Source organism: Cynocephalus volans, chromosome 6, assembly GCF_027409185.1.
Source record: "Cynocephalus volans isolate mCynVol1 chromosome 6, mCynVol1.pri, whole genome shotgun sequence".
NCBI classification, from domain to species: Eukaryota; Metazoa; Chordata; class Mammalia; order Dermoptera; family Cynocephalidae; genus Cynocephalus; species Cynocephalus volans.
The window spans coordinates 14,911,823-14,927,786 of record NC_084465.1 but is presented as its reverse complement, the minus strand read 5'-3'; the positions used below and the strand labels follow the sequence as shown (position 1 = coordinate 14,927,786).

General features: G+C 42.5%; 2 gene segments (V, D, J or C); both read left to right on the top strand.

The window, feature by feature from the left end:
• Window positions 1-8,634: 8,634 nt before the first annotated feature.
• LOC134380841 (T cell receptor beta variable 12-3-like) lies at window positions 8,635-9,168 on the top strand. The segment is given in 2 exon segments: window positions 8,635-8,728; window positions 8,828-9,168. Coding segments are annotated over 2 exon segments (408 nt in total).
• A 4,580-nt stretch (window positions 9,169-13,748) lies between these two features.
• Window positions 13,749-15,964, top strand: part of LOC134379663 (T cell receptor beta constant 1-like) — a 176,024-nt gene continuing 173,808 nt past the window's right edge. Inside the window, 2 exon segments of the C gene segment in view lie at window positions 13,749-13,797; window positions 13,897-14,189. Of these exon segments, the coding sequence occupies window positions 13,749-13,797; window positions 13,897-14,189 (342 nt within the window).

Here is a 15,964-nt window from a genome sequence, read left to right as displayed (position 1 = left end):
CGGAGCTCACTCTTCCTCAGCAACTAAACTGCAGCCACGTGTGTGCAGTGTTCTGCCAGGGGAGTCAGGAGAGACCTAGTGCCCAAGAGGTTTTACTAGGGGCAGGTCGGTCCATGAACTGACCTTAGTCCATGAACGTGTTAACCAAACTTCTAGCTATCTTTTACTTCATATCAATTGGTTTCTAAGACTGTGGGCATCTGTGAAGACAGTGATGTCACTGTAGGAACTGCCTTCTGGGGAAAAGGGATGTCCCTCCTCCTCCTCTGTTCCTGCTCATAAGGACCCTGATCTGGCGAACATTCCATCCTGCCCAACCCTGCCATGGGCACCAAGCTCCTCTGCTGGGCAGCCCTCCATCTGCTGGGGGCAGGTGAGTCTTCAGAACACCATGATCTCCACATTGAATTTCCCAGTGATTATTCTAACCATTTCCTTCTTTCCATTTTCAAATTCTTTCTTTCCCTCACATAGAACTCATAGAAGTTGGAGTCCCCCAGTCCCCCAAATATAAGATTACAGAGAAAAGACAGGTGGTGGCTTTTTGGTGTGATACTATTTCTGGCCATATTACCCTTTAATGGTACTAGCAGACTCCAGACAGGGCCTGGAGCTTCTGATGCACTCTGAGAATGAGGCTGTACTACGTGATTCACAGTTGCCAAAGGATCAGTTTTCTACAGAGAGGCCTAAAGGATTAGACTCCACTTTCAAAATCCAGCCTGCAGAGCTGGAAGACAGCCATGTATTTCTGCACCAGCAGATTAACCACAGTATTGCAGAGACACTTCCCCCCAGTGCACAGACTGTGTGGTTCTATTCTTTATACTCAGCTCACAGCTGCACTTAACAGAGGCCTCACCTTATTTCTCATCATGCAAAGAAAAGAAGTGGGTTTGCAGATATAAGCTACAATTCATATGATGGGAACACATGAATTATTTCTTGGAACACGAGGGTTGCAAATGTTGTTCGAAAATGATTATGACTCAGAGATTTGAAGCAATTTTTGGTGACAGCTCAAGAAACTAAAACTGAAAGTGACTTATCCCAGACTTAGTCCTCAGAGGTAGTGACGGTTTTTCTTCTCTAATTATATGCAGTCACAAAACATGTACAATAAACTTAATAATACAGATGGTGATTGTATCTGAGTCACACACAGCACCATGTAGCTGTCACCACCTCAGTGATTTGAATGTTTTCCTTGCTAACCCTGTCATCTTCTAGCTTCTTATGTTGAGTGTTTTATGCTATGAAATGTCAACACATAGTATGTGTTTAGAAAGCATTTTCACCCTGTTTTGTGGAAATATGTTAATAATGATGATGTTGTTAATGATGATAATGATAATTTTAGCTATTTTGTTCAGCATTTTTCAACTCTGAAGGAATACACATAAATGCACATCCTGGCAGCCAGTCCCAAATCTTAGCTCACAACAAATGCTACTTTCTCCAGAGCAACTTAACTCTTCAATGTAACCAACATCGCTGAACACTGTATCTGGGCCTAGGCCAGCCAATTCAGAGGATAGTGGGAACATTTCCACCTGTCTGCCTCTGTATGTTAAAATAGTTCCTCAGCACATTAAAATATTCCTTAGTCAGAACTTCTAAAGTAACCAATTGTCCCTGATTAAATTGCCCCTCTCATAATACACTCGTTCTGTCCAGGTCCATATCCTTACTCTAAATTCTGCCTAGATGCTCTAGGATCATACCAGGAATCATTTTGAAGCACTTATTGAAATTTCTTGGACAACAGTTCACTGGGAATCCCCTGAAGGCATCGTGACTGTCCCTCAGCCCCTCCTGGCTTCTCTTCCCTCTTTGGCCAACCTGGACTCAAGTCATAATTCATGTCCAGTTACTAGTGCACATTTCCCTCCAATTTACTCGGCTGACAAAACTTCAGTCGTGTGAACACAAACCTCCACCATCTCCTTGCCAGAATTTTTATTTGGTTCTTTTTCCAACCTTCCAAGTCACTTTTTGTAGTTACTAATTCCCTCATAACATTTTCTTAGATCATTTTTTAGTCCTGAGATCACCTTTTATTAGTTGTTTCAAAGTCAGTCTGATCCTTTTCACCACTGAGATCTTTGTGAGCAGCTGTATTTTTTGGTTTTCTTTTCTTGCTGCTTCTAAGTCATAGTGTTTGTGTTTTCATGATGTTTGTATTTTCCCTTATGAACCTAATGAGATTCTTGAGATTCCCTGATGCTGTGCCAGACGTTATAGTTGTAGAAATAATTTTTGGTGTGGGATGGAAGTATCTTTTTCCAGAGAGAATTATACTTTGCATCTGCCATGTGGGTGGAGGTATAAACAATCTGAGGGTTCGTGAGCCAGAATTTCAGACTTCTGGTGTCCTGAGTCACCTGGAGAACAGGTGTACCTCTGTCTTGTGGTTACTACTTGAGTTTGTCATTGCTCATGTTTGGCATATCTGGTCTTTGACTTTATCTCCTGGCCTGTGATGCTGCTTCATGAGCGCTGAGTGGGATCAGCAAATGTCCCCAAGGGCAAAAAGACCCCTGGACTCACCTCCCCAGGCTGTGCCTTCCTCAGTGTCCCAGCCATGTTATTCCTCACAATCTATGATTTCGCTGATTTTTTAAATTGAAACATAATTGATGTACATATCTGTGGGGTACAGTGTTGAATATCAATACTTGTGTGCAATATGTGATGCTCAAATCAGGATAATTACTATATTTATCTTACACAATATATTCATTTTTTGTGGCCCTTTACCAATTTCTTGCTAACTCCCTCTCTCCCATCCTCCTCTGGTAGCTCACTTCTGTTTTCTCCTTTTGAAAGTTCAAGGAATTTTTGTGATAATTATATCTTTCTTTCTTTCTTTTTCTTTTTTTTGTGGCTGGCTAGTGTGGGGATCTGAACCCATTACTTTGGGGTTATAAGGCTGTGCTCTAACCAACTGTGCTAATCGGCCAGCCCATATCTTTCTTTCTTCTTTTATTTATTTGTTTATTTTTCAACTCCCACTTATAAGTGAGGACATGTGATGTTTCTCTTTCTGTACCTGGCTTATTTCACTTCATGGTTTTCTCTAAGTCTCTCCATGTTGCTGTGAATGGCAGTATTTCATTCTTTTTTATGGCAGAGTAGTATTTCATTGTGTGTATACAGCATATTTTCCTTATCCAGTGTCTGTGGATGGACATTTAGGTTGGTTCCAACTCTTGGTTATTGCAAATAGAGCTGTGATAAACATAGGAGTGCAGGTTTCCTTCCACATGACAATTTCCATTCCTTTGGGTATACACCCAGCAGAGGGATTGCTGGATCATATAGCAGTTCTATCTGTAGTTGTTTGAGAAAACTCCATACTGTTTCCATAATAGCTGCACTAAATTACAGTCCCACCTACAGTGTAGGAGGGATCCCCTTTCTCTTCATCCTCACCAGAATTGTTATACTCTGTCTTTTTGATAGTGGCCAGTCTAACTGGGGTGACATGATATCTCAGTGTGGTTTTGATTTGCAATTCCCTGATGCTTAACAATGTTGAGCAATTTTCATGTGTCTGTTGGCCATTTGTACATCTTCCTTTGAGAAATGCCTATTTACCACCTTTGCCCAATTTTCACTCAGCTTGCTTATTGTTTAAAGTTGTTTGAGTTCCTTGTATATTCTAGATATTAATATCTTGTCAGATGCATAGTTTGCAAATATTTTCTCACATTCTGTAGGTTGTCTTTTCACTCTCTTTTATGTTTCTTTGCTGTGCAGAAGCTTTTTAGTTTGACATAATCCCATTTGTTTATTTTTTCTTTTGTTCCTTGTACTTTGGGGGTCTTATTAATGAAGTCTTTGCCCAGTCCTACTTCCTGAAGTGTTTCCCCTGTTTTCTTTTAGTAGTTAAATAGCTCCAGGTGTTATATCTAAGTCTTTAATCCATTTTGAGTAGATTTTGGTCTATGGGAGAGATACAGGTTTCGTTTCATTCTTCTGCATGTAGATATCCAACTTTCCCAGTACGATTTATTGAAGAGGCAGTCTTTTCTCTAATGTATATTCTTGATGCCTTTGTCGAAGATCATTGGTAGTAAGTATGTGGGTTGATTTCTCTGTTCTCTATTCTGTTCCATTGGTCCTAGTGTCTGTTTTTATGCCAGCATCATGCTGTTTTGGTTATTACAGCTTTGTAGTATAATATGAAGTCAGGGAGTATTATGTATGCCTCTGGCTTTATGGTTTTTGCTCAGGACTGGATTGGCTATTTGGGGTCTTTTTTGTTCCATACAAATGTTAGAATTTTTTTCTCTATTTTTGCGAAGAATGTCATTGGTATTTTGATGGGAATTACATTGAATCTGTCAATAGCTTTGGGTATTATGGACATTTTCACAATGTTTATTTTTCCAATCCAAGAGCACGGAATGTCTTTCCATCTTTTTGTGTCCTCTTTAATTTCTTTTTTCTTTTTCTTTTTTTTTTTTCTTTTTCGTGACCGGCACTCAGCCAGTGAGTGCACCGGCCATTCCTATATAGGATCCGAACCCGCGGCCGCTGGGAGCGTCGCCGCGCTCCCAGCGCCGCACCCTCCCGAGTGCGCCACAGGCTCTTTAATTTCTTTCGGCAGTGATTTGTAGTTCTCGTTGTAGAGATCTTTCACCTCCTTGGTTAAATTGATTCTTAGGTGACCAGGAATTTTTTGGAGATTATTATAAATGGGTTTGCTTTCCTGATTTCTGCCCATTCATTATTGGCGTATACGAACACTACTGATTTTTACATGTTGATTTTGTATCCTTCAGCTTTACTGAAATTGCTTATCAGCTCTAAGAGTTTTTTTGTAGAGTCTAAAACCTAAAGGATTTTATTTATAGGATCATTTCATCTGCAGACAGGGACAGGTTGACTTCATCTTTTCCAATCTGGATGCCCTTTATTTCTTTCGCTTGCCTGATTGCGCTGGCTACTATTTCCATGACTATGTCAAACAGGAGTGGTGAGAGTGGGCATCCTTGTCTTGTTCCTGTTCTTATAATCCCATTCGAGATGATATTGGTGGTGGTTTGTTGCACATGGCTTTTATTGTTTTGAGATACTTTCCTTCTATACCTAATTTGCTGAGAGTTTTTATCATGAAGAGATCCTGAATTTTGTCGAATGCTTTTTCCACATCTATTGAGATAATCATATGGTTTTTGTCCTTGATTTTGTTAATGTGGTGGATCACACTTATTGACTTACATATGTTGAGCCATCTTTTCATCTCTGGGATGAATCCTTCTTGATCATGGTTTATAATTTGTTTGATGTGTTGCTGATTTCATTGATATTTAACTGAATTGACATAGAGATGTTATACTTAAACTTTGACTTCAAACAAATAACTTAAAAAAAAACTTAAAGGAGATTTATACTAAAATTGGGATATCTGTTTCTTTTGGCACATTATGATTGGGATATTTTTATGTTTTCATTTATTTTTATTACACATCCTCTGATATTTCAGTGAACCATGTGGTAAGATGGGAAATAGATCGGGGAATGAATGCTTAGACTTGATCAGAGAGTACAGAAGGGACTTGGAACTAATGTAATTGCTACGCTGTCATGACACATTTGTCCTGTGTCTTCTGAGTATACCAAGGAGCAGTGGTTGGAATTGGAAAGAGTAGCTGTCATGTGGCTGTCGTCTTCCCCATTTAAACACAATCTTCTGGGAAAACACTATTCCACTATATCCATTTTGGTGACTCCTTAAAGTAATACTCCTGTTCGAGTCTTCTTATTTCTTATCAATCTTCTCTATGGGAGGGGCAATGAGTTATGTTATTTAGTCTTCATCTTTTTTTAGTCTCTCCTCATCTTCACACATTTTTTCTGGATACCTAAAGAAAAGATAGATTCTTTGGTGCTTTCTCAGCATGCACTAAGATTAGTAGGGAACTTTCCCATATGGAGTGGACCTTCAGTCTGGAAGGGAGAGAAAATGGGTTAAATTTTGATTTCCCATAATGTTAGATAGTCCATTTGTTCTCACATTGAGCCCTGTTGTTTATCAACATTAAAAGTGATATTATGATCTCCATCTGTCTGGCTCCAGTATCTCTCTCTTAGTTGGCTCCAATGTAGGTCACAATAATACTCATATTATGTATTTTCCTTCTTACTCCAAAAACTCATAATATCCTTTATCCCCCATACTCAATGAAACAAGACACAATTTGCCCCTGTCCTGGCAAGGGCACATCTATGCTGTTTCCTCCCGCTGTCCACTAGGAGGCACTGTGTCTTCATTGTCTTTTAGAGTGTGGGGAGGAGCTGAGATCGCTCTCTGAAAGATCTTTAAGGGAAAATCTGGGGTCTAGCCTGGATTCAGGGAGTTTTTTGCAGATGTTCTTGAATGATGGCTGAGGATGAAGGAATTAGAGACTCTAACACTTCGATTGTTGTAGAGATGGATTTGCTCTGAATCGGGCTCTGCATGTCAGGCATGCTTGCAGTGGGGACATCTCTGAGTTTGCTTAAGACGTGGAGACACAAAGAGCTGGGAGGTCATCTTGCACACTCTGGGTCAGGGAAACAGAGAAGCAAATTGTGTGTCAGAGAAGCCTCAGAGAGCCTGACCTCAAACCTGCCCAGGCCAGCCCTACCTGCTCTGTTGTAGTTAAAGGGCAGATTTGGGGAAATGGAGGTGCTACCCTGGACCACATCAGAGGAACCCTGGCCCCAGGGATCTGACAATCACAGTGACACCACCAGCATGACCACTTACTAGGCATGAACTGGGTTGAACCAGACACCAGGATTCTCTCCCCAAGAACTTTTATTCTCAGCAGGAAGTTGACATAATCTAGTCCTGATTTGTCACTCACTTCAGCCTCCCGTGTGTCCCCTAAAGCAGTGTCTGAGGTCTGGGTAGAGTTAAGAATTTTTGGCCTGGGCTCCCCTTTCCCTGATTTCAAGTTCTTTCCATGGATTCTGCCTCCACCTGGGTTTTGTATCTGATGTCTGCCTCTTTTACCCTTGTGTCTCATGGAAAGTGTAGTGAATTAGATTTCTATTGCTGCTGTAAAATGTCACCACTAACTTGATGGCTTACAATATTGCGAATGTATTATCTTACAGTTCTGGAGGTCAGAAATGAAAAATGGATATAACAGATGCATCGAAGGTGTTGGCAGGGCTGCACTCCTCTGGAGTATCTGGGGAGAAACTTTTTCAGCTTCTAGAGAACTCCAGCTCTCCTGGCTCTTATCCCTTTTCCATCTTCACAGCCAACCATGGCTGGTCCACTCTTTTCTCATGCTCTGTCACCCAGATTTTTCTTCCTCCTTCTCCCACATGTTAGGACACTTGGGTTTAATTTGGGCCCACCTAGAAAATCCAGAGGACTCTCCCTAATCAGACAGCTAATTAGCAACTTTAGTATCATTGGGAATTTTAATCCCCCTATACCACATAATTTAACACATTCATGTGCTGTGGGGATCAGACATGGGCAACTTTCAAGGCCAGCATTCTGTCTTCCACACCAATGCACCTGCTTACAGGAGAGAAACAAACTATGACCTCTTGAAAACAAAGTGATGACCACAGTTTTACATTTTGGGTCCAACACACACTACAGAGGGAAAGATCCCATAAGGAAAACAGGCCCTTCAGGTACCACAGGCTAGTCTGTAAACTATTCTCTGTTTAAAATTACCATGTGCTCACAGATTTAGAGGACTCAGCAGAATGTCTTATGCCATCATCAGAATAATCAACTCTAACTGCTTCTTATTCTTTGCTAGCAAATAATGTGATTGATTAACCCAAAAAACACAGGCTTCTCTCAGCTCTCTATAACTTCCACCCTGAGATGAAATGGGTTTATGTTGGCCGTCCCTTTTGTAGAGAAAAGTCCAGGTATTAACAATTAAAAAACCTTGATCTTTTCTAGGGTAAAAATTAGATGTAAATCAACGTAGGAGCATTTTATTTTCAAATCTTGGAGAACAAGACATCTCTGCTTGTTTCCTAGTGAGGATAGAGAATTTGGAAGATTCTTTGCTAGGGCTTTGGGAATTCAGTACAGCCCAAGGATAAATTAACTCGAGGAGGTCTTTCACCACAGAGTAGAGCCTTCAAATCTAATTAGTTTGGGGACATCAGATCAATCCCTGAAGCCCTAACAAGGCAGTTGACATCCTTATTCTTCCTAGAGAGATCCGAGGCCACCTCCTAACTGATGGATGGATGAATTGAGGGTGTGTATGACTAGATGCATCGAGCCACCAGTGAGAGGCATGTGACAGTTTTCAGAGAAGTTATCTTACAATAAGGAAAGAAATTCATCTTTAAATACTTGTACTTTGAGTACAGATGGGTATAGCTGACATGATCTTGGGTAACAGATACAATAGAGAAACCATGCTGAATAGATAATACAGAATAAAAAAAACTTCAGAGAACCTCTGGAATTGTAGATCTGTATCTCAGGTCAACCACAGTTGAGTTCGGTCCTGCCCAATTCATCTCTCAGAGATGCAGCCTCCTCTGAAGGGAACTTTCACGTTGGGGGTGGTGGCTCATTTAGTGATGCCTCTGACAGATGCATCTCCTGGTGATAAAATGTCCTAACCCTCATGTCTCTGCTCATGCTCACAAAGGCCCTGTACTGGGACAACCCACATGTGCTCTCACCCTGCCATGAGCACCCAGACTCTCTGCTGGGTGGCCCTTTGCATTCTGATGGCGAGTGAGTCCTCAGAATCGTGGGCATTCTCACGTGGGCTTCTGTCCCGATGGCTCCCTATATTTTCCTCATTCTGTTCCTCAATTCTGTCTTCTTTTACAGAGCACACAGATGCTCAGGTCACCCAGACACCCAGGCATGAGGTGACAGAGATGGGACAAGCAGTGATTCTGAGATGTGAGCCAATTTCAGGCCACAACGACCTTTTCTGGTACAGACAGACTGTGGTACAGGGCCTGGAGCTGCTGATTCACTTCAGCTATCAGACTCCCAGGAAAAATGCAGGGATGCCCAAGGAACGATTCTCAGCTCAGATGCCTGACGCCTCAGTCTCCACTCTGAAGATCCAGCCCACAGAACCCGGGGACTCAGCCACGTACCTCTGTGCCAGCAGCACAGACACAGCGCCGCAGGATCCTCCCCTCCCTGTGCACAAACCCTGATGCTTCCTCTTGCCTCTCCAGTTCCCAGCAATTGGAAGTCTTCTCTGTTTCTTTCTCTCTGTAAGAAGCAAGTGGGTTTGAGGAATGACAGAGACAGAAAAGGATAAGGTACCAACAGAGAAACTCTTGTGTAGAAAGTAATGTAGGAAATGAATTTTGTGGACCCCTCACAAATTGTCTGTTGGTCACTGACACACACGCTAGATAAACCCTAATTACCCACGGTGCGGAGTTCCTGCCTGCCGTCCCCATCTGAAAGGCGGGGCTCCTGGTAATGGCCAAGTCTCCTGAGCTACTCAAGCCTCTCCGTTCTCTTCTCACTGTAAGCTATGAACAGAGTTTCCTCCCCGGGTGTTTTCTCAATTGTGAAAGAAATTTCTTCGGTGTGGTTGTGGACATTTCTTTTAATGCTAATTTCAAGTGAGCATTTACATAGGAATCTTTCATTACACTCCAAGAGTGTCTCAAATATGGGTAATGCGGGCAGTTTAACAGTTTAGATGCCAGCTGCCACTCCTGGAGTCTTGGCATCCATTTGTCTCCATCCTGCGTGAGGAAAGCCCAGGGGGAGCTGAGGGCTTGTGGGGACTCAGGTTCAGATGAGGGCTCCTCAGCTGCCTGCTCTGGAGCCATCAGTGTGGGTCCACGGTAGGATATCTGCAGCAGCAGGCCGCCCAGTCTCACTTGCCCTCTTTCCTCTCTTAGCATGTCCTTAACACCCAAACCTATATTTTTCTTCTGATTTATGCCAGGAATTTCTACACAACATCTGCTGTCCATTCTGAATAGCTATAATTCCTCTCTTCTGCAGTCTTATTAATATACTGATGGTTTCTCAGCCTCTCTCGGGGCATCATTGCCAACGGGTACAAAGATGCCTGTATTTGGAGCAATTCAGGTTTACCTGATTTCTGCCTTGTAGCCAAGTACCACTTGTCATTGTCCTGTTTTCTGTCAGTTAAGGGCTCTGACTTCTGAGATGAAATGGTGCAGAATGAAACTCAGTTCCTTTTCCATGTACATCAAGGGACATAATTTTTGTCTACATGTGGTTTTAGTACTTTTCTTGTTCTCCTGACCCTTCACTGCTGCTTCCAGATCATTCTCCCTCCTCCTCCAAAGCTCAGCTTCCTGACACGCATGACAGTAGAACATCACCCTTTATTGCTGTAGTTACATCTTCACTATCAGATCTCTCCTCCCACTCATGCCTTCTGCCTGCTGCTAATCCAGTCGTTGTTCTTGAAGAGTTGACCATCCCATAGACGGGTTATACATTGGCTTGGCTTCTCAGTTTCTTGACCTCCTCACTTCTGAGAACTTTTTTTTCCCTTCAATTATTTTTTTCAGACTCACTTCCATGATTACAGACCATGCAAGGAGCAACAAAGTTCCTTCCAACATTTTTATTTTAATCACCTATCCTCCTACCATTACCTCCCTTCTTTCCATCTCACTGATGCCAGGAACACTACAATTCTTCTATCTTTCTGATGTCTCAGCCCATGAAGCCCACAATGTCTATACTCCCATGTTTTTAATTCTCACATTGTCTAAGCTCTTATATGATTCTCACTATGTCTTATTTCAAGATTAAGATTACAGTATGAACCCTGGTTAAATCCCTCTGGGTACCCATAAATAGCAAAGTGGGGAGGGGTACTAAAAGAACCCTTTGAAGTCCTCAAATTTATCTTCTACATTGTAACAGCCTCCTAGTAGGTCCCTCTACTTCTAACCCTCCCCTACCCTTCATCCCAGCCACCAACCCACAGTCTACTCTCAGCACAGAAGCCAGAGTGATCTTTTAAATTAGATATTGTCACTCCATTGCTTAAAACTATATAATAGTTTCCATCTCACTCAGAGAAAAACCTAGAGCCTACATGAGCCTGTGAGGCCCTAGATCATTTCCCTCTCCTTTGTATTTCTTGCCTCCTTTTTTATTCCTCTTTCCCTTGCTTATTTTTCCAACAGCCACACTGGCCTTCTGGCCATTCCTCAGGTATTCCAGGCCCACTTCTGCCTTAGGGCCTGTGCTCCTACTGCTCCCTTTGCCTGGAATGTTCTTCTCCAAAGTATCCCCTTTAAGGCTGCAAGAAGCTTGAATAATACTAGTAGTGACACAATAATTACTGAGGCTGTTTCACCAAGCTTTGGTCTTTCTTGGGCATGTAAGTACAAATTCAACAATGCTCCTTCCCCAAAATTGTAATACAGAAGTTTAATTGCTTCACATGTAGAAAGGACAGTCTTAATTTCCTTGTGCTGGTGCTGAAAATGGGTGTTGCAGGCCCCCCTGGCTTAGGACTCAGAAGCGGGGATTGAGTTCCAGGGGAGTGATTTAAGACCCAAGGGAATGGCCTGAAACCTGACCCCCAGGAGACTAAGCACCTCCTATCTCATCTTGACAAAGTCATTTCTAGTGATTCAGCCCCACTGGCCACCAGGAGACACTACAGTTCCACCACCACTCAGTGACTCTGTAGAGAAGCCGAGAGAACTGTCTGGTAGTGGAGGATAAAGGAAAAGCTCAGGCTGGGTCCCTGAATCACAAACCCAATTTGTGGGCACTGAGCAAGTGTTGGAGAGAGAAGGGTGGAACCCAACGACTTCAGTTTTGTGCAGATAGGTTAAGATCAATAAGCAAGGGATTGCAGCCAAGTTTGGGGTGGTCATTATGCAAAGGGGCCAGGAATACACACACAACTGGTACCTTAGGTCCAAATTAACTTAATCTTTTTTTTTTTTTTTTTTTTTAGTGCAAAAACATGAGCGGAGAAATAAAGGTGGACACATGATTCCCCTCCCCTTCCTTCCTCCAACTCAAGTCTCATTAACCCATAGAGATGTATGCTTAGGGAGAGCCTCAGTAGACTGCAAAGATCGTGGCCAGTGTACTAGAAGGAAAGGACCCTGCATCCTAACTCTTCACACATTCTTCAGGACAACAGGGGAGGCAGGGTACATCTCTGTGACAGTGTAATAATGGAAGCCCCTTCCTGATTGAAGAAGTAAACTTGGTTGAGAGAGAGAGAGAGAGAGAGAGAGACAAAGAGATAGAGAGAATTGTGTTCCATTAGCTAATGCAGATCACTGAGGAAGCTCTCCGCTAGTTATGGAAAAGGATGAAAAGATGAGCATACGAGACCACCTGTCTAAACTCATGGGGTGCCTGTGAGCCTGCATATAGTGTGGGGGGAGCAGGAGCTGGTCTCGTACAACTATGCCCTGATGTAGGGAATCAACACAGCGACTGTGTTAGGAACATCAGAGAAGCTGTTGGAAAGGGCTTTCCTCTAAATCCAACCTGGTCCTGTCCTGCTGCTGTGGTGGGGAATTTTAAAGCTGGGCCCTGAGAAAGACAGCCTGAACTGTGCCCTGAGTCAGAGGGGCTCTCAACCTTCAGAAGCCCACAGTAGATAAATATCATCAGAAAAAATCACCAGGGCCTCAGTGACCCAAAGTCTGGTTCTTTTTACCAGTAAGGATCAGAGCACTGAGGAAGAAGATACCCCACTCACGTGCTGAACTTGTTATATGATCACAGTCTCTGTTTCATGACTCTTGTATCCTAGAGGAGATTAATTCTGGATATATAAAGAAAAATATCTCCATCCTGGAGTACTATGTCCTGTCTCAAAGTGTGATTCTATGTGTTTGTGTTTTTATCTTCCTTCTGAAGCCCTGTATCCACCGGACAAGGGAGAGTGAGCATTGCTGATTCTCTGCCATTACGAGGGCTTCACTGCCATACATTTCTCTCTGCCATGTTGACATACTTCCCAGTTTGGGGTGTTGGAGGAGTGTATCTCTGCAGCAACAGAGAAGACTCAGAGCTAGCAGGTTCCATCCTCTCTATGAACAGCAATCTTAACGTGGAGAAGTTAAGAACCTCCTACATGGAGGAGATATGGAAATGCAGGAGGCACTGTGCCGTGGGCTGAGGAAACAGCAGCACAGAGCACTGTCTCTGACCCTCACTGGGAATAAAATCTGCACACAGTCCCATCTGTTCCCAGGGCATCCACCTAGTCTACTTCATGATGAGCATGGCAGCCAGGTCCAGATGCTTCCAGGAAGGATCTGGGACAAAGCCCTAACTAAGCAATTAATTATTTTGATTTAGTGTGTCTCAGAAAGAGAAATTGCCAGTGTAACGAATAAAGAAGCTTTTGAGATTTAAAAAGTAATCGATGTCCAGAATTTGAGGTGCTGACGGCACACCCAGGTGGAAACATCTTGCAGGCAGGTCAGTACATGGTACATCAGAGAAGGGAGATTGGGAGATGCTGTCCGTGATGGTCACTGAAGGGCTGGCGCTATCAGAGGTAGCAGTGAATGGAGGTGCTTGGAGTCTGTGAATGAGCCAACTGCACCCCAGAATAATTACGATTTATTTCAGCCAATCTTGTGCAAAGGACTAATGTTCACCTTTGGAAGCAGGTCCTCTGAGCAGTGACAGAGACAGTGATGTCACTGCCAGGCCACCCTCCACTTTGGGCTTGGAATCCCCAGCTCCTCTGCTCATGCCCTCAAGGACCTCATAAGGGTGAAGCCTCCTCCTGCCCCACCCTGCCATGGTCACCAGGCTCCTCTGCTGTGTGATTCTTTGTCTCCTGGGAGTAGGTGAGTTCTCAGAAATACAGAATCTTCACTTTTGAACATTGCCAGCTATGATTCCAATTGTCTTCCTATTCTCTCCCCAAATTCTGTTCCTTTCCATAGAGCCCATGGATGCTGGAGTCATCCAGACACCCAGGCACGAAGTGACGGAGACGGGACAAGCAGTTACTCTGAGATGTCAGCCAATTTCAGGACATACTGCCCTTTTCTGGTATAGACAGACTGTGGTGCAGGGCCTGGAGTTACTGATTTACTTCAGCAACCAGGCTCCCATAGATGACACAGGGATGCCCAAGGAACGATTTTCAGCTCAGATGCCTAATGCCTCAGTCTCCACTCTGAAGATCCAGCCCACAGAACCCGGGGACTCAGCACTCTACCTCTGTGCCAGCAGCTCAGCCACAGCGCTGCAGGATCCTCTCCTCCCTGTGCACAAACCCTGGTGCTTCCCCTTCTCCTTCCAGCTCCCAGCAGTTCTCAGCAGCCCTTCTAACCTCCTCCCTTATCACAGGAAGGATATGGGCTTGATGTTCTATCTGTCCGCAGGCAAGGCAAGAACAGAATGTAATGAAATATCTCGTTAGGAGACTTTTCTAGAAAGGCAGTGGGAAGGCTGGTTCTTGGGGTTCCTCACAAATTTCTCATAGGGTGACTGAGTCCAAGATTGAGGGTGAATGTCATAATTTTCAAGTGATTGAGCTTAAAACTGTGCAGCCAATGTGCACGGATCATTTCCTCCCTTTTTGCTTTCATTATGTCTTCATCATTTCTGTCTCTTCCACCCTAAAACTCCCAGAGTTTCTGATGTCCTACAACATCTAAGTGATACTCTGGCTTCTCAGTTTTTCCAGTTGCTCACTCCAGTGACCGTTGCCTCTGAGCCATCTCAGATACTAACTTCCACTCTCATATTCTAGACTTGCAGTTACAAACAAACTGAACCACCTCTAAAATAGCTCTCTCAAAAATCCTACTGTCTCCCACAATCTTCTTTTTTTCCATCTCTGCAATAATTCTTCAATCCCATTAGGACCTCTGATTGACTTCTTCCGCAAACATTGCACTGTGTATCACCTCCTCATATACTCAATTCCCTTCTTCTTCTACTTAGATTTTGTGGTCTAAGACAATTGTGCAATTCTTACACATACCTTGGATTCTCGTCTCTTTTTTCTCCATGTTTCTTACCTGGAAAATAAAATAGTGCCCACTCTATGCCCTTTTAATAGCACAGAAAATCTAAAATGTCCCTTGCCTTTGTCAAGCAGGATTAAAACCATGGAGTGCGTCTTAAAGTCTGTAGGGCCATTTATGCATAGGAAGCTGTATACTTTTCTTTTAGTAAAAGAACTTGTTTTTTTTAAAGAGAGTTTGCTGGTTTCATCCATTAATTATACTTATACTTTTGACAGTTATAAAAACGTAAAAAAAAAAAATATGTACCCAGAATGTATGATCCTATCTCATTTATGGGTGTGTGGCCTTCTCTTCGTATGTACAAAAAAGTTAAAAGAAAGCCAAATAGTTCGTTCACTTGTAGAAATGATCAAGATAAAATGTCAAGGGCAAAATAATTTGCAAAATTAAGAAAAAATAAATCAGTAAAAGTCCCTTTTTAAGTTTATATACAGTTTTATGTGTTTGTGTAAGGAAGGAGAAAGTTGTAAAATATATGGTTATTTAGAGAGACAGAAAGAGTAGAGAAAGAGCAGAAAAAAAAAATGATTAGCCTTGTGCTTGTCTATTGGTTTTGCTTTTTAAATTAGAAACACTCTTCACCATCAAAATTTAAAACACCACCAGCAACACCACCACCAATAACAGATAATCTAAACAGAAAAAGAAATTCTCTATGCAAAAGAAAAGAGAGGAAGCTTATAGGCAGAGTAATAAGGGAAAGTTAACATCATAATAACTTATAAGCTTTCAGACTAGATATAGGCTCCACAGTTGGAGCTAGGATTTTAATGCTCATATGAAAGAAATTACACAAAGGAGCTAGAATTACATCTTTTGCATTAATCCTGAAGCTTCAGAATGGCCCTAGACTTCATGATCTAAAAGTGTTACAACCCAAAGACCTAGAAATGCCATTAGGAAACTGGATGTTTGGCCAGGCCTTTGGGTGACAGATAAAATGAAAAAGTTAGAAGAGATAAATTGAAATTCC